General features: G+C 37.7%; 1 protein-coding gene across 2 annotated transcripts in view; it reads right to left on the bottom strand.

Moving 5' to 3' along the window:
- Positions 1–18,819, bottom strand: part of myo1ca (myosin Ic, paralog a) — a 49,533-nt gene extending 30,714 nt beyond the window's left edge. Inside the window, exon 1 of one of the 2 annotated variants that reach the window (XM_022680702.2) lies at positions 18,711–18,819. Coding sequence is in view for 1 of the 2 variants with exons in the window: in XM_022680699.2 (XP_022536420.2) it covers positions 9,352–9,369 (18 nt within the window). In the remaining variant the exon portion in view is untranslated. Of the gene's footprint in view, positions 1–9,351; positions 10,114–18,710 lie in introns of those variants that run through there. The other variant, XM_022680699.2, reaches the window with a different exon arrangement.
- Positions 18,820–19,278: the final 459 nt, after the last annotated feature.

Raw genomic sequence — 19,278 nt, 5'->3', positions numbered from 1 at the left:
ATCAGCACGGTCAGGTTTATCATGCTTTTAGACCAGCTGAACCATTAAACTCAAACAAAAACCCTATGTTTTCCAGGAAGCTGGTCAATAGCTAAACCAGTTAACCAGCTTGAGCTATCAAGCTGACACATATATTCATGACAAAACCATGTATGTATTATATTGTTAGAGGAATTAGCTTTTTTCTGGCTAAACCTTCTTTTTAAGTAGCAGAAGATGGAATGCTTTTAATCTGTGATGAATTTGTCAAACCTGAGAGATAAAGGTGTGTGTTTTTTTATGTTTTTAAAAGTATGCAGGGGTTTATTTTTTAGCTTTTTTTTAAATCAGTGGTCTTGTTTCTAACTGAGGGGCTTCACAAAAGCAAGCATTAACTTTAAAATGTTTAATTATATTGGAAATCAACATAACAATTACCTGTTAAAAATGTAAATTAAACTACCTATCTGTAATTTAAGACCATGAAGTGTGATGTAAAAGGCTCTGCCCCTTCTTGATGTTTCATTGTTTCAGATAAAAAAATAAAACAATAAAACAAAACCAACCAACCAAAGCAAACACAAACTAGTTTTTAGGGTAAAAACTATCCAACACCAACTCTAATAAATAAAAAAATATATTAAATGTACAAATGTACCAGCTCTGCTGAACCTAAACTTAAATACAACCTTTCCAGAAATGTAAAGTAGCCAAATTTATTTCAGCATGCAATAAACAACGCATCAATCCAAGTCATTTTTGAAGGTCTATGATTTCATCAAACCACAGTCTGGAACAGTAATAAATCATTCCACATCTGGCTATAGCCTAACCAAATGAGTGCAGCTATCCAGAGTCACAAAAGAACCCAAATATTACAGTATGTCTTTCTATCCTCATATAAGATCAATGAATATGAATAAAAAGAAAATAAAAAGAACATAAATACGCAATTAGACCATCAACAGATCAAAAACACCACTGATTCTTTTGTAATAATGATCTGTTAAAGATGGGACTTTTTGGAAGAACTTCTGCTACATCAAACATAACACAACAATCCATAATAAGAACACCACACCGGCAGTTAAACATGGTGGTGGTAGTATGGTATGACAGTGTGGGAATTCACATGCAACTTGCAGTAGTCTACTTGATGGCACCATGAATTCTGCTCTTTACCAGAAACTCTGCAGGAGAAGCTGAAGATATAAAGTCAAATGCATCTGGAAATAGATGTTCAATTTTATCTTCAAAGGGCCAGTGTTGCAGAAGCAGAAGCTCATATGATTATTTGATTAAACGGGACAGATCAACAGACAATTTAAAATTAAAATGAAGAGTGCTGCAGGTTGTTTAAAATAAAATCCAGCAGACATACCGGTCTGATAAGTTTGGACACCCCTGCAAAAAATGTATGAAGCACAACAACAATTTGCTCTTAAAATGATCAGAATATGTCTTAGAAAAACAGTGCTCTTATCCTACAGTACTACTGCAAAGAAAAGCTATAACAAATCTATAACTCAAGCTCTTCTGCAGCCCCAGCACCTTAATAAGACATTTGCATTAGTTTTGACATTAATATGTAATCCTGTTTTCCATCAATTTACCAGGCAAAGAACCATTTATACATAAATATTTTTTAAACCAGTCCTATCCATGTATAAAACCATTGCTGAAACTGTTATTAAGGGATGGTGTAAGTGACAAAATTAAGGATCACACAATGTGATGATGTAATGCAATGTTCTTTAGTGTAGCTTTCCTCAGGTCTGCATATAATGGAACTATCATAGAGCCCACAGCTTTCACTACTTCACTGGTATCCATGTAATCCTACACCACACACTCTATGCACTGTCAACACATTGGAGTTCACAGACTGCGTGTGTGTGTGTATGTGCGTGTGTATACATGTAAACTTTTGACACACAGGAAGGTGAGGAGATAAAAGCACACACACGTACATTAAGAATGCCCAATATTTTTTTAATTGTGTCATTTTTAATTTTGTAGAATTCTACACAATTAAATTCTGTGGTTTTAATCGACCAATATGTAACATATATTCTGTATTTAACTCGATCAAATTTGATCAGATGATAATGAACCATGCTGGGCCCTATTTTAGTGATCTATAGATGAGCTTGGTTTAAGGTGTATCGTTGTGTCTTTGCCATCATATCAATGAAAAAAAATATGCCTTGCACGGCTCAAATCGCAAAAAAGGCCTGTACTAATTCTCTTAATTAATCCTGTGTTTTGGACATAACATGCAATAAACAAATTAGCGTTACATGCCATTCCCTTTAAGAGCCAGGCGTGCTCTGACTTTGGCAGATTGCTGTTTTAATGGCATATCTACCGAGATGTATCCAACACATTTCTGGTGCAACTGTGTTTTCCGTTGCCAAGATTGCAATGCGCCATAAATGTACCAGAAATCACTTCCAGAGCACCACACCCATTGACATAGGTATATTTATGCGTGTCTTTGCTTTTTAAACAATGCAGTCAAAAGGTGGAAAAATAGATTTTGCTGGGTTTAACATAGCAATGAGCATAGCAACGCAGCCTGCGCAGAGTGTAAAATATGGCCTCCAAAGTTTATTCATTGGCATCTTTTGACAGCAGAGCTTCAACCAGTATATTCTTCTCTGAATTGTCTGTTTGGGATTTAGCCCCTAATCCCTTCCATTGCTACTTCCCCAGTCCTATTTTTTTACACCCTGTGTTGCCAGGTATGGAACACATTAGAAGGTGTGGGACCCAGGCAAACGGAGAATACAGCTGCTTTTGCATCCTTAAATAAGTAAAGAAATAAGTAAAACGCAATTAAATACTGGCAATTCGTTTAATAAATGGAGTCAGCAAAGAACCCAAAAAGACTACAAGACAGATGGCAAGCTGGCTAATTTCTTCCAAACAGGTCAGCACTGAGCTCCAGCTAAGGTTCACTATCCTTCACAAACTAGGTAATTTAAAACAACCACTAGTAGGGATGGGTATTTTAAGTGCTTGCATTCATATTTATTTAGTGCAGATAAATAACAAAGCAGAAAGTATTTAAGAATAAGGTTAAGTGCTGGCTAACGCTGTCATGCTACAACAAGCTAATATGAACTGCCAGTCACAACACTACCGCAACAGCAGCCAGCATAACAGAAATATACAAGACAAAACTAAAGAAAAAGAAAAAAAGCAAAACTTTTTTTTGGGGTGGACAATATCTTTCTGCTTTTCTGGTTTATAAGGTTGGTTTATACCAACCATGAGAGTCATTTAAATAAAAGTTAATAGTCCCTGTTTGCTCCTCTAAAAGCAGTTGAGCTTTCATTTTTCTCAACAGATTTAACACTAAAGCAGCTTTAATCTGTTAAGCAATGACTGATTGAGAGTTACGCACCCAGTAGTATTGAAAACCTTTATTTTTACAAACATTCTGACATGGTATATAGTTTAACTTTTAATGCAGCTTATTCCTTATGAGGAATAACTGTCAGTTTTAATAAGTTTGGCAATGATACCAAACACATATCGTAAAAAATATCGCAATATTACATTTTTGGCATATCATCTGCCGTCTGTAAACAATGGATTAAAATGTGGGGGAGGCTTGTGTTGTGTTCTTGAGAACAGGCGTCTCTGGAGAGTTGTTAAAATCTCATTAAGCTCGTTAAGGTCGTCAGGGTGCAGTTATCTCCACCTTGATAAAGGAAAAGAATCTTTGGAAAAACAATGGAGCACAGCCAAGGAAATCCTACATCCACACACACTGTCTCCCTCTCTCTCTCTCTCACACACACACACACACAGAGCGAGAGAGAGAGAGAGAGAGAGAGAGAGAGAGAGAGAGAGCTACTGCTGCCAAAGTATTGTTCTATGCTGAGTACTTACAGGTGGTCTTCCTGTTACACACACTCACACACAAAACTTATGCGTAACACATACATGGTAAACAGATACACAATCTGGCACATAGAGAATGAAAACACCACACTCTTCTTCCTCCTCTAAAACACACACACACACTTCCCTGTCTTGAGGTCAGATTTTCCACTGCTTTAACCTAAGTGTAATAAGCTGTCAGTTTCTGGCCAAACTGTAACTGTTTCCATACTGTTCATACTGCTCCTATACTAGGAGTGTGTGTGTGTGTGAGGGGGGGGGGGGGGGGTGTATTAATTATACTTATCTGGCCATCTGTAAAAATGATTTGTGAAGCTATTTTATCTGAGTTAGAGTTTTGGGAAGTCTTGAGCCCCTTTTGATGAACAGAGGTAGGACTTAAGGGAACAGGAAGGATATGGGGCGGTGTAGTGCAGTGGGGAAACTTGTCACAGGTCAGAGAAGGTAGAGATTTTTTTAGGGTAGAAATGTATAGAGGATATTAGATTAAAAGAGTAAACATTTTTTTTTTTTACATTTATTCCAGCACCAACTGTTTAGGGAAAATTAAGACAAAAATTGACCCCACCGGCAGAGCGACCTGTAAGAGTCAATAGTGATTTTAATATATTTGTGTTGTATGACATAAAAAAACTTTAAAATCTAATGTGGGGCCTAATGATGGTCACTGTGGGCTTAGACAAGAACCTGGGATCAACTTCTGAGGGGCTTTAGTTTCTAATATGGAATTATGGAGGAGTTTGAATGTGAACTTCTCCCAAACTTTGGTTATTTCATAATTCCATACAATCAGTAAAAACCCAAACACCAGATACAAAACACCAGAGGTGGAAGAAGTACTGAAAAATTGTAATTGAGTAAAATTACCTTTCCTTTGCTAAAATTCTACTCAAGTAAAAGTACCCATCTAAAAATCTACTCAAGTAAAAGTAAAAAAGTACTCAATTTAAAATGTACTTTGAGTAAAAGTTACATAGTTACTTTAATTCAATATAAACCGTATTTTAACTTTCTCACTGGCGCACTTCTGGAGTTTGACGTGGCGTTCAGGTCATGCATCAAATAAAAACCAATAGAGCGTCTGAATGGTATATGTTTATACTTGTTATCCAACCACAAGCTTTCCAGATGGCGTGATTTATCTGTCTGTTTGTTTTATGTTGCCGGAATGAAATATGAGTAACAAGGCTATTTTAATTCAATTTTTCCCAGCATTTTATTTTTTACTCAGTAACGGGGAGTTTTCCAATGTAGCGAAGTAAATTACTTGTGTCAAAATGTACTTGAGTAAAAGTAAAAATAACTATTTTAAAAACTACTTTAAGAATAACAAATTACTAGGGGTATGACCAGATCTTGTGGCACGAGATCTCGCGAGATTAAAATGTGACGATATTTCTCGTCAAGCTTTAACCTGTCTCGCGGGAAAAAAAATAGTTTAGTGTGGACTTTTTAAGCGGGATCTGGCAACACAGCAGGAGTTCAACTACGCACTGTTTGTATTGTATGCAAACGTAGTATCAGCACCCCCCGGGGGGGGGGGGAGGGGGTGGAGGACATAGTTCTGTCATTACTAGCCCACTACGCTCCGCAAAACCAGCAAGCTGATTGGCTGTTTCTCCTGAGAGAAAATTATTTATTTATTTGGGGCTTTCATTTGGCTTTCATTCCCCCTTTTTAAGTTGTATGTTTGGCTGCATTTTGGCTTTCCAGTGGAAACAATAAACGGTATTTTAGTAGATTTAGGAGAAAAAAACACAAACCATAGTCTTAATATGACTGGTTGTGGTTTGCACTTATTGTTTGCACTATATAAGACCTAGAAAAGTTTTATTTTTATTTTTTATTCTTATTTCTATTTCTTATAGAATCAATGTGTGAGAGAAACCAGTCTGTTTGTGTGTTATATGATTTTGTCAAATGAAACTCTAGTTTTCAAGCCATTTTTGACGTTTTCTTAAAAATAAGTTTTAAAATCTCGTCTCGTCTCGTGAACCAAATACCGTGTCTCGTCTCGTCTCGTGATATTAGTGTCTCGTCACACCCCTTCAAATTACTCATAAAATCTACTCAATTACAGTAACGTGAGTAAATGTAATTCCTTACTTTCCACCTCTGCAAAACACCAATAAGCCAAATAAATGAGATGATTCATGGAAATGAGCAACTTTAATTATCTCAAAGAAGGTCTGGGATGTACAATTGCAAGCCAAAAGTCATGGGATAGCAGTATGCAAGTGTATCATACAGTGTTTGTTACCTTAGGGGATAGCTTGGGAAACTCACACCTGTATAAGTTGTGATGAGTTATTTTGTGAGTGACACTGAACCAGTGTGCTCATGCCAAAACAAATTAAATTGTAATTGTCTGACTGAGCTATGACAGTGGGTGCTAGATCAATGAGGCATATCATTTCTAAAATTGTGCAGGTTTTTAAAATTCCACAGTCCACAGTGTCACATTTTATATCATATGGAAAATATGTCATATAAGGTATTACCACCCACATTAGACACACAGTAGTAGTGGTGTGGTAATAATCATGACGGTGATATCTGGCTAGTAATCTCTTTTGTACAACTAACATCCACATTTAGTGCAAGAGGCCCAATTTGCAATGTAGTGTTTTTCTGCTTCCACAGGACATGTCAAAAGTCATGGGACACAAATGCAAGATCCAGTCCAGTGACATGTAGGCAGAACAGCTGGTTCTGTGGCCCCTAAGTATGGTCAGATAACTGTGCGGAGAGAACCAGGCCCAGTCTGGTATGTAAGCGTCCCATGCTGTACCATTTTTGTGTGTAAAAAGCCACTGAAACAATTACTCTCTGTTCAGAACCATTTGTCCCAGATACAACACACACCTCATGCAGAGTGGACAGTTTCAACAGCATACAATTGGTGCATTATTATGTCATAAAATTGATCTTAATAGTGTTTGTATACAAAATGTAATACACAAAAGGCATATTAAAGGCATGACTATACAAGCATTCTGTATAGCAACAAACCTAAAACAAACAAGCACACACTCTTCCAAAAAAGGAATTCAGATTACAACAAAAAAATTCCAAACAACATGTTTGGCATCAATCAGTACAACTGTTATGTGCATTCCAGCTCTCTCCCTCTCTTTCTCCCTCTCTCTCGTTCTCTCACTCTCTCCATTAGCAGTGTTTAAATTGGCTGAACCTCTATGTTTCAAGTATCTGCCCCTCACCCTTCATCTCTCTCTCTCTCTCTCCTTCTATGTCTCCAGACAGTATCTCTTGCTCCAATAACATTCCACAGTTCTTGTGAAAAATAACGATTTTACTCTTATCACTCATTACTCTATCCAGCGGAATTTTGAATATTTCCATCTGACAGGCGCAGCCGCAGGTTCAGAAGTGAGCAGAGCCGTTAGATACTTTTACAGGAAAATTACAAATTCAGCTTGGGGACACCTAACCAGTTTTCTGTGCAAGAGAACATGCAGCACTGTGAACTCTATTTGAATATGTGCACTTTCCAAACAATGAGTCTCTTTCTCAACACTAACATTATGTTATTGCCTTCTCCTACCTATTTACACCTATATTACAAAACAACTATTGCTTCTGAATTGGAATGGCACATCCCAACCCACATAAAATAAATGGATAAATGAAAGTAATGGCTTATATCCAAAATAAAAAAAAAGAATACATTCACTGTAAGGGGTTCAAAATGTATCTTTTTGACATCTGGTAAAAGGTTTGCAAACATCTGATTGGAGAGACATTGATATAGATCTGTATCCCTGTTTTTATAAATGCATTGATCTTGTATTACTGTATTATTTCTATTATTATTATTAGGTTTTTGTTTGTTTTTCCATAAATTAATGTATTGTGTCTTTCAAACATTGCTCTGAATGGAAGGGAGAGGCACAAACAGAACATACAACAAACAATGAGTGAGTTCCCAATTCCTCAACTCATCCCACAAATATTGGATGAATCACCAGAGAACACTGTTCCACTGATTCACAGCTCAGTTCTGGGAGGTTTATACTGCTCTAGCCCAGGTCTGATATAATGCATGGTACCAATAGGTTCATGTTTCTTTATCTGCTCTGAAGAATTCTGTTCTATTGACAATACTTCTTTACAGCGACTAGACAAGCTGTGTGTGGACATGTGCACATCTGTGTCAACAATGGGTGCAACATAAAGTACATTGAACTACAAACTGCTTTGTTTCTTTCAAACACATTACATACAACTCATTCTGTATGTACTACTTTTTCAGCTGAGCACTGGTTGTACAGTAGAGGACTGTGGGAAATGTAGTCCAGTGTTCTGTGTTGTGGGATTTGGAACTGGGCAGCTGAACATGGGCCTGTCTGTCTTTACAAGGCTACGGCTCTTCCATATAAGGGCCGTCTCTCCGCTTCATGGCTCAGAGGAGAGTGATCTGGACTGGGCAGGGCATGTTGTCCCCATCCCAAACGGGCAGGGGCGAGACCGGCTGCAGAGGGGACTGTTGAAAAGGTCCCAATAGAGCAGAGTTGGGAAAGCGCAGAAATCTTCCTCAGACGTTCAAGAAGGCTGATGGGGCAACGTCTGGGTGTTGCAGCACACTAGCATACTAGTCTCTCACTCTTATACACACACACACATACACACACACACACACACACACACCCTTCAGCTATATTACATAAGACTAATGTAACTAGAGATTTTGTCATCCACATTGTGAATTTCACTGTACAATGTGTTTTCCCACTAGAGTTCAGGAATGCTGTGTTTTACACACTTTTTTGTACTGAGTTGCATTTTGCACATTTTGTAAAATGTAAATATAAATTTTGCACTTTGTTTCGAAGTGTAATATAACTTTTGTACATCCTTTGAAGTGTAAAGGTAACTTTTGCACATTTGCTGAAATAAAAAGATACACTTTGCAATTAAAAAAAAACTGTAGTGTACATTTAACATGTAAATATAGATTTTCAAATTATATAACTTTTGTTTGAACATTGTTTGAAGTGAAAAGGTACATTCTGCACATTTTCTGAAACGTATAGAACACTTGCACACCTATCTCCACTGCAAGGATGATATTTACACACTTGATATTTTACTGTAAACAAGACTTATCAAACATACAGCATTTGTACTGAATACACTATTTGTACTGAATGTTACTGAAAAACAAACCTTTACAGTACTTGTTTTTTACTAATAATCACAATATAAAAGTGAAATATTCAGGATATGATTAAATATGCATCTGAGAATAGCTTTAATGCAATTGGTTGTTCTGTACCCTTGTATGTAAACTGACAACAACCTTGAATGTAATCAAATTATTTATACATTTCATTTCCACAGCAAACATGAAAGCACATAAACACACATACACATATACACACAGCCACACACAAAACAGACATAACGACAATTTAATAAAGTTAATGAAAGGTGCCTTACCCTGCCAAGGTACCTCATCTTCCTCTTTCTCTCTTTCTTTCTTTCTTTCTTTCTTTCTTTCTTTCTTCTACTCTTTCTCTTGCTCTTTCTAAAAGAATCCCTTGTTCCTGGAGTCCCTCAGCGTTATTCCTCAGAGCTTGTTTGACAGGCCATCAGTCGCAAGTCTTGGAGTGTGTGTGTGTGTGCGAGAATGCATCTGCTTAAATGTAGTTCTTAGTAATTCTGTCTCACACACACTCCAACACACACTGTCACACCCAACAACAAAGCTTTTCTCCTCACTCGTTTAATTCCCTCATTTTACGTTACATTATTTTCCCCATAAACTCTCTTTCTCCCTCGCCCTTGTTCCCTTTCTCTGTTTCTTTAGCAAACACACTGCCTGTAAACTATTGCTATTCTATGCAGACTTTCCTTAAGTTGAAACATGCTCTTTCCATCATCTATCCTTTCTGTTCTCTTCTTTCTTCTCTCCCTCCCTCCCTCTCTCTTTCCCTCTCTCTCTCTCATTCGTTCGCTCTCTTCTCTAGCATGTTAACATAGCTGGAATGAGTCACTCTCCTAAAGAGAAACAAAGAGGCAAAAAGCAAACGTCAAACAGCGGAGAATCACTGGGTCTACAGAGAGTGGAGGAGGACATGAGTAAAATTAGAAAGGGAAAAAAAGAGAAAAAGAAATGAAAAACAGATTCCGGAAAAATCCACTAAGCGCGGTGGCTGACATCCCATCGCAACGGTTGTATCCAAAAGTTCCAAACAAAAAAATCACATGACTCAGCCTGGGAGCATTTTTTCCCTTTACTTTTTACCCCTCCCTCTTTCTCCCTCCTTCTAACCCTCTCTCTCTCTCCCTGCACATGCTGGGACACATTGGCAGCCAATGAGGAACAGACTCACTGCAGGAGAAAAAGATTAATGTGACTCCTTCTTGTGCTGGGTGGTGCTGATACATTTTCCAAATATATAATGGTGTAATGTAGAGGTGTAACAAAACCAGGAGTGTCCCGATTCTACCAGGGGCCAGTCCATGAGGCGATTAGTGGACTGGAAATATGCTTTCACACTTGTTTTTATTTTATTATGTAATTTTTTATTAGCACAACCCACTCACTAGGACCCCTATCACCAGTAATGCCCCAACACACCAGAGGGGTGAAGACTAACACATGCTTCCTCCGATACATGTGAATTCAGCCACCGCCTCTTTTCGAGCTGCTGCTGATGCAGCATTGCCGAGCAGCATCAAAGCATGCTTGGAGGAAAGCACAGTGACTCGGTTCCGGTACAGCTCACAGACACCCTGGGCTGCAGACATCACCCTAGGAGTGATGTGGGAAGAGAGCACCATCTACCCACCCGGAGGGAGCAGAGCCAATTTTGAGCCAATAGGTTTGGAGCTGTAGGTCTGCAAGAACCTGCCTATTTAGGGGCTGGGGTTCTGCAAGAACTCATCTAGTTGGAGCTGGTGGTCTGGGTGAACTTGCCTACTTAGGAGCTGGAGGTCTACAAGAACCTGCCTAGTTAGGGGCAGGGGCTCTGCAAGAACTTGTCTAGTTGAAGCTGGTGGTCTGTGTGAACTTGCCTACTTTGAAGCAGGGGGTTTGGGTGAACCTGCCTAGATGGAGATAGGGGTCTGGATGAACTTGTCTAGTTGGGACAGAATGTCCATTCGAAGTTGATTAGGTGAAGCAGGTGGACTGGATTAACTTGACAGGTAGATAAAACAGGGGGTCTGCTTGTATTTGCATAGTTGGAGCTCGAGATAAAACTTGCCCAGTTGCAGGAGGTGGTTGTGTGAACTTCCCTAGTTTGGGCATAGGAGTCTGAGTGAATTTGCCATTTTGGAGCAGGGGGTTTGGTGGAACTTTAAAGGTTAGAGCAGGGGGTCTGGGTGATCTTGCACAGTTGGTCAGAAGGCTTGAATGAACTTGCCTATGTGAGGAATGGGAGTGGATGAACTTGCCTATGTGAGGAATGGGAGTGGATGACTGACTATATGAAGCAGGGGGCTGGATGAACTTGACAATGTAAAGCAGAGGATGTTGGGAATACTGGTTAGTATCTGCATACCAAAGCACTTTCATAATACAGTGGAAACACAGCTGTATTGCTATTCATCTTCATTGTCATCATCAGTTATATATATCAACTCTGTGGCAGCTACTTAATTAAAGCAATGTGTCTTCCATAGATAGTGGATTCCACACACACACAAGCACACACACATTCGCAAAGGCAGCATAAATTATGCACTGAGGTGGACGCTGATGATTGACAGAGTAACCATGGAGATCAGAAACAAATACACACACACACACATATACACAAACTTTCTCAAACACATGGCTGTTACATAATCTGTCTTATGATAAACATATGATGAGGAGGAATACACAAACTCCAAAACAAACCCAGCACTGTTCTTCTTACACACATACACACTGTTTTTATATCTTATCAGTACATGATATTATATTCAAGTTTTAAACACTATGTATCTATGTAATAATCTATATGTTACAATATTATCAGAGGCATGAAAGTAGCTATATATAATAATATGTGTAATTTGTATATGTTTGTTTGTGTGTTGTTAAGTATGTATGTGTGACATGCACACACACACCCTTTGTGTGTATCAGGTTGGAGGGTTGGCTCGGCCCTACAGTTTCATCTTCACTCAGTCACGCCAAGTTCAGTTACGCTCTGTTTCAACATCTTATCTCCTCCAAGTCAGTCTCGCTCACACACACATTTTAGTGCGCTGATGTGTGTTCTTCCGTCGACCACCTGTGTTTTTGTTCACATCTGCTGCTGAGCTTTAGCCAACAAACTCGAGATGGACAACTTTATCTTTTTCTTCTTACTCTTCCCAACATACACACACACTTAATTCCTCTGTCTTTTTCTCATCAATACCTAATTAATTTATTTGGCTACTGCTCACATAAACACAAAAACACAGCTGTAGCAAATAATCATGTACGTAAGGACAAAGAAAAGGCTAACTTTTTTAAAGCCCAATTGAGAAATAAATGACCCGATCCCTGGACATTTACCACTGCCCAGATTGATCATCACTGAAGTCCAGATGGCCTTAAAGAAATGTTTCAACAAAAAGCCAAAAGTACACAATTTCTACTTATCTAGTCTAGTCAAGATTATAAACCGAAAGATGTTAGCTAACACTGCACCAACCTTCTCAAAACACATTTCTTCATTACCTTCACAATCTTCATTATTATGCTGATTAATGATTAATGGTCTATAGAAATGAAGCCAAAATATTCACCATGTTGGCAAATTTGCAACCAGAATCTGTGAAGTAGAGCCAGACTTGTCTGGCCAGAGAGGCATTTTTATTATTAGTATTATTATTATTATTATTATTATTATTATTATTATATATTTTTTCATCATAGTTCAAACAACCTTACAGGATATAGCACTTAATCACAACACAAGTTTTAAAAATCGGTCCGGACCTTGGCCTGTCAAAATTTTCTCTAACTGGACCATGCTGAATTCTAATTAAATACCCCTGGTATAGACCAAGAGTCTCAGACCACCTTCACTGGGTTTACAGTGCTGCATAAAGCGCAAGAAGCAAAGCACATACTCAGTTTGCAATTGGATAAAAATCAAAAGTATACAATTCATGTATTTTAGTGCTGTACGGGATCCTAGTTCTGATGAGACAAATCGAAGGTTAAATGGTATTTGGGATCGATGGGATAAATGTGACAAGAACGCTGGCTGAGAATTAATACTGACGAGTCAAGCACTTCTAACTATACTAATGTTAGCTGCCTGGCTAATAACTAATTAATTCACATTTGCAATTTTATTGTAACATCAGTTTCTGAAAAACTGCAAAGAAGTGTATACAGAGTGTTTGTTAATGTGACCAACACCACATGATCAATAATATTATGATTAATTAGCTACCTGCCTAACAGCTGGACTACAACTCAGCTGATTCCAGAGGGGGGACATATGACAAAATTATTACACAGGAAACTAACTGTTGGTTTAACTGTTGGGAATAGAGAATGCAAACATAGTTAAGAGGAAAAAAATAAGATAGAAAAGGGGCTGTTTTATTATTGAAATATGTTAGTATATTGGAGCTACACTACATACCACACTGCTTCACTTTGTCCATGCTTTTCTACAGTCACTGGTGCAGATCAATTAAGACAAATGCATTAAAATGTGTGCATGAGAGTCTAGGTCCAGTGTTAGCCCTTGTAAAACCAGTACTGCTTGTATCTTGGTTGACCCAATCTATGACAACTGACTAATCTATTGATCTATTTAACAAAACTACTGAACAGAACTATTTAACTATACTTATTTAAATATTCACCTTTGAGTATTGTTTGTATGTAAGTGTATGAAAAGAAAAAAGAGCACTCAAACACACTTCACAACTTGCCAAAGCCCCAATCAGGAACATTTACAACAGTTATATGACTATTTTTGGTACCTAAGCAGCACAAACTGTAAAGTAGATCTTACTACTATCTGGATTATAATCCTGATTAGTTTTGAGACAGGTACTGTACATTCACACTTGGTCAAATGAGTCTCTAGTTGTGTCCAATTTGGTTTAAATGACTGGTTTAAATGAATTAGTATCTGTTTTAAATCTGTCTTGGTGTGTCTAGCATTTTTACATGAATTATTCAGATATAATCCTGATACTTAAAATGCAGGAAGTGACATTGTGTAAACATTTTGTTAATCTCCTGTCTTAAAGAGGGACTCATAGCTGGTGCTGCAGTTCCAGATTGGGGTTTTAAAGCAATAGGTAATAAAAAAAAAACGCCAGCATGCACAGATGCCTACCTACCATCTCCGTCGCCATGGCCATGCTTGAAGAAAATTGAAAGTAACAATATTTAGATTTATTAATTCGTTAGGAGTGAGGGAGAGAAACAGACAAAATGTATAATAGCAATAATAAATACATTTATCAAGGCCTGATATCATGGGCGTGGTAGTGGGGGGAAAAGTGGACCCGACTACCCAGTGCTCGAGTAGGGAGAGGGTCCCATTAAAATACTGGTATGGATAGGGGCTTAATGACATTGAGTATACAGGGTGTACAGGGCCCAGAATTTTCTGCTACGCTCCTGCCAGATATTCACTTGTTATCAGAGTCATCCTTTTATTTTACTGGATGTCTGCTTGTGTTTATACTAGTTGCTTTGGCAATAGAGAGAGTGTGAGCATTTAATACTGTTATGACTGTATACATAGCCAGTCTGCACCAGCATTCATTCATATACACCCACCCTCTGTTGCAAACTTTGTGACTGTAGAGACGTGTCCACCCACTCCAAAACATTCTTGGGGCTTTAAGATAACAATTTTGGGACGCCATTGCTGAACTTTTTTTGTAATTGAAGTTATCAAAATTTAATCTGGATGATTGGCCTTGATTAATTGGCATCTATAACTTGGTTATAAATATAAACATAATAACGCCATTTAAGAACTTCTTTAATGAAACTTCAAAACTGATAGTCTAGTCCAGATCAGTGCCTTGTTTTTGTTTCAGAAAGAGGTTACTCAAACTGTGCTAATATTTACTTATCGTAATGCTAAATGTTTCCTTTCTATGCTAAGCTGTTTAGCATATTGCTGGTTAAAATGTCCATATGTACTGGAGCATGCATTAGCATGGCTAATTAGTAGCTAGCCTTAACTCTTTACCTGGAGGAGCTAGTTCACCATTTGAAGCAACCAAATTTAAGGCTTTAAGGCAGCTAGCTAGCTAATAAAGAAGTTAATTTTAGCATTATGCTGCCCTCTGTTCTGCTGGACAATTTTAATCATTCAATTATCACCACCTTTCTAAAAAAGTCTCATATTTTGAGTAATGGGGTGTGGGGGCATCCTTAGCTGGTCTTAGAAAACTATGCTAAGACATACACCCAAAAATGCTGCTCCTTTAACACTAATCTCTCAGATTAGGGTGGGGTTCCCTTTCAGAATCTCTCTGATGGCTCCAGCATTCTGTGACCTGAGCCAGGAAGCTTCAGTACACACATCCGGAGAGCTCCTAGCACTTCCAAAAAACCACACACACATACACAAGTGTTCATGATCAGCTCATAAACACCGTTAGCCCAAACATTCCACTGCCAGAGATTCAGCAAAGACCCAAAAATAGAATAAAGAACAAAACAATATCTATCTAATGTTTTGTTATTATTCGATTTTGGACAGTAATGGATATTGAAAGTGCTACTGAGCAATTCATGTTCAATATTATTGATTTATTTTTTTATTACACCTTGGACTCAATAACTTTTACCGTTTCAGCTCAACCAGGAACCATTGGAATATGTTGTTACTACACTGACATGCCAAAAGTCATAGGACAGGAATTAGTATTTTTGTCATTTGTCATTGTAAAGCTAAACTCCTTCTAGAATAATAGTAAATATGATCTAGAATGAATGTAGATTTGTTCGTACAGACAATTCTAGCCAAGCGCCACTGGTCAACGCCAATCATTACCACCAGGTGTGCTGTCCACTGTGGGTGGTAATGCCTTTTATGGCGTATTTCAGGTACATAAAGTATGACACTGTGGCTCGAGGATTGTTAAATATCCATACATTTTGGCAAATTAAATGTGCCATTTATCTGGAACTCACAATCACAAATAGCTCACATCAACTTGCTGTAAGCATGCTGAGCAGTGTTTAACCTCACTCACAAGATAACACCTCACAATTTTAATTTCCTCAAGTAATACTTAATGATCCCATGACTCCTAGCATATCAGTGTATTTTGCCATGCATATATTTCCTAAAACAAATATTTCATAAACTTAAAACTAGCATAAATGTCTCTGGTATCATGTAAAATAACCTACTGAAGTTTTAGAGACAGGAACCTTGACCAGGACATCTTGATTCATTCACCACTACTGTCAACAATTCTGACTCTGTACATTTCTAGAACAGAGTATTCCTCACCAAACTGCTCTGAACGCCGTTTTTCAAGTTTCATGACTAATTACACAGATATTTAGAAAAACTGGCGTAATTTCCCTTTCAAATCTTTAAAAAATATATATATCAGGCAAAACTGCCCACATAGTTTCCACTGAAAAAATGTGTGAATATGAGGAACTCCGCTGGTCCACTTGCGTTTTTTTTGGTTTATGAATGTGTAATGGTTCTCCACCCTTTTTCCCAGTGGAGTCATTACAGCAGGAGCACAATGGAGGGTCTCAGAGAGAGAGAGAGAGAGAGAGTTAAAGAACACATGTGTTTATATTCCTGTCTCTGCAGGGTGTTTCCATCCATGTCCTTCTGAATGACAATGCTGTTGTCGTGCTACATTTAACCCAGCCTTAGTTTTTACCTCAGGAACTGAAAGCTAGCTTTGGCCACTTTAAAAGCTGCAGTATTTGTTAACCCATCATTTCCTATGTCAGCTTTCCTGAGTGCAAATTATAATGACATTTTTCAGATGAAAAAAATTGTGAGAAGCTGATTACTCTTACATCCGGACTTCAATTGAAAAAACAGTTGGACCAGTGAGTTTTTGGGCTTTCTCGGTGACATCGCATTCAGTAGCTCCTCCATTTCTACTCGCTGTTGAGTTTACATGGATCTCCATGGAAACATGCACCAAAAGTGTAATTACGGTGCATGGCAGTGGACAAATAGCTATTTTAATAAACGCGAGGAGACAAAACACAGAGATTTGCATCCAGACGGGACTAAAATTACTTTACAACCAGTGAAAAACAGTAGGTAATTTATCCTGTAATTTTCTCAGAGGACATCTGTGAAAAACACATACATGGTCATTCAGGACAGTAACAAACTCACAGAGGACCCCCCCCATAAAAGAGAAAATTACCCAGGACCCCCTGAGAAAATGAATCCCGCCCAAATAGGCCTATAGAGTAAAAATGACATATAGTTTAAACAAAACATAACCCGAACCCTAGTCAAATGGATACTGTAACATGTTCATTCAAAAACTACGCATTCATTTAAAACTTTAAACCATTTTCCTTTTTAAAAGAGCTTGTATTTGGATATGAACGGGTTAAAAACACTTTTTGTTCTCATGAAGTACATGCCAACTGTCCCCACAAGGTCAAAACAGACAAAATGACTTTGCATGTCCTCACAAAGAGCTAAAAACACACAGCTGAAAAGGCAAATTTTGGCACAAGAGCCCTAGTGAGGTAATAACAGCTGCATTTCTGTTCCAGCCTCCATCACTTTCTCCAGCTGTTTAGCTCTTAAACTGTGCATTTAGCTAAACCTGTAACCTGACCTGCAGTAATTAGCTACTCTTACAAACGCTTAGCACGGTGGCAGTCTCTCAAACAGCTCACTGTTCACTACATAGTGCATGCCACAGGTCAGTAAATAACAGCATTTATTCAGTTCGGATTTAGTTTGGGCTACTATTAGCCAAAATAGCTAAAAACGAATAAATGGACAAACAAACTGGTCAATATCAGCTTAAACAAAAAACGAGGTATTATTTGTTAGCTTAATTTTTAGGCAGCATACTGTACAGAACTGTGTAATGCTAACATGATTTATTTAAAACTAATTATAAGTATCTATATATAAGTAAATATAAGCGTGAGCTACTAACATAATGTACAGGATTGTACAGTAAATGTAAATGTACATGGATTGTACATGTAAGTTTTACATAGCCTGACGTTAAGAACTGTCTAATGCTAAGGCTATTTATACAAAAATACTTAAATAAATATTTGTGATGATACATTTTACATATCCTGAGGTTCAGGACTGTCTACTGCTAACGCGATTAATATATATATATATATATATATATATATATATATATATATATATATATATATATATATATAAATAGCTTAATTTTTGATTAGCCTGCTTTACAGAATTGTGGAATTCTAAATATTATATTTAAAAATATATTTTTTAGGGTTTTTTTTTTTTTTACAAAGTCTACTAATTACATGATTTAAGCTAGGTATTTAATCTTTTTCTTGTAAAAAAAGATTTCTTGCAAAGACTACGTTTTGTTGTTTGCTCACGTCTCTAAAAAAAAAAAAAAAACTAATGCAATACCAGTAGGTGCAGGATGTGCTAAGCAGTTTCACAGTTGTATATTTTATCTCATTACTGGAGGGGTTTTGACTACTATTATCTACTCTAACCTGCACTGCAGTAACTGCTGAAGAGTCTGAGGTAATTTTATTGGGTCTGGTTTTAGGTTACTGCCTCTTCTCACCCTCTGTCAGCTAATAGCGCCCTTTGTATGAATAAAGAAACACATGAAGCGAACAAAACACAGAGAATCTATTCAACACTTACCTGAAAGTCCTGCTGCGGTTTCAGGTGTTGTCCTGCTCTAAAACTCGAGCACCTGCACGACCTTCGCCCACGTGCGTCCCGCTGACGGTCCGCTCCGCTTCACTGCCTCCCTGCACGCGCATCACATTACCCGAGCCGCACGGGCGTTACTATTTCATTTTTTTACCACCTGGATTCTGACAGGACACGCCCCCTGACCTAGGATTGGCTGACAGGCAGTAGTAGGCTGGGCTCGAGAGGGTTTTTAAATGACCGTTCCCGGGTTTGAGTATTATTTATATATTTAGTTTTTTTGCCCACACTTACTCTGTAAAGTCTTGCATATATATATTTTATTTGATATGAATTCACATTAACTATTTTTTCAGATTTGAAATGTGTTCCCTAATAACTGGTGTGGTTGTTTGAAACCTGTGTTTGTTCTCATGTGTTAAATTTATTTTGTATTTTTTCAGAAATCCTATGAGAACCAAAAAACAACACTGTATTTTATTCAAGTCTGTGTTTGAGCTTTTTCTTATTTTTTTTTAAAGCCTTAAGAACATTCATTTCTTTTAAATTAGTTTCT

The sequence above is a fragment of the Astyanax mexicanus genome, chromosome 1 (genome assembly GCF_023375975.1).
Source record: "Astyanax mexicanus isolate ESR-SI-001 chromosome 1, AstMex3_surface, whole genome shotgun sequence".
Classification (NCBI taxonomy): domain Eukaryota; kingdom Metazoa; phylum Chordata; class Actinopteri; order Characiformes; family Acestrorhamphidae; genus Astyanax; species Astyanax mexicanus.
The sequence above is the reverse complement of the archived record's forward strand: the minus strand, read 5'-3'. Positions and strand labels throughout refer to the sequence as shown.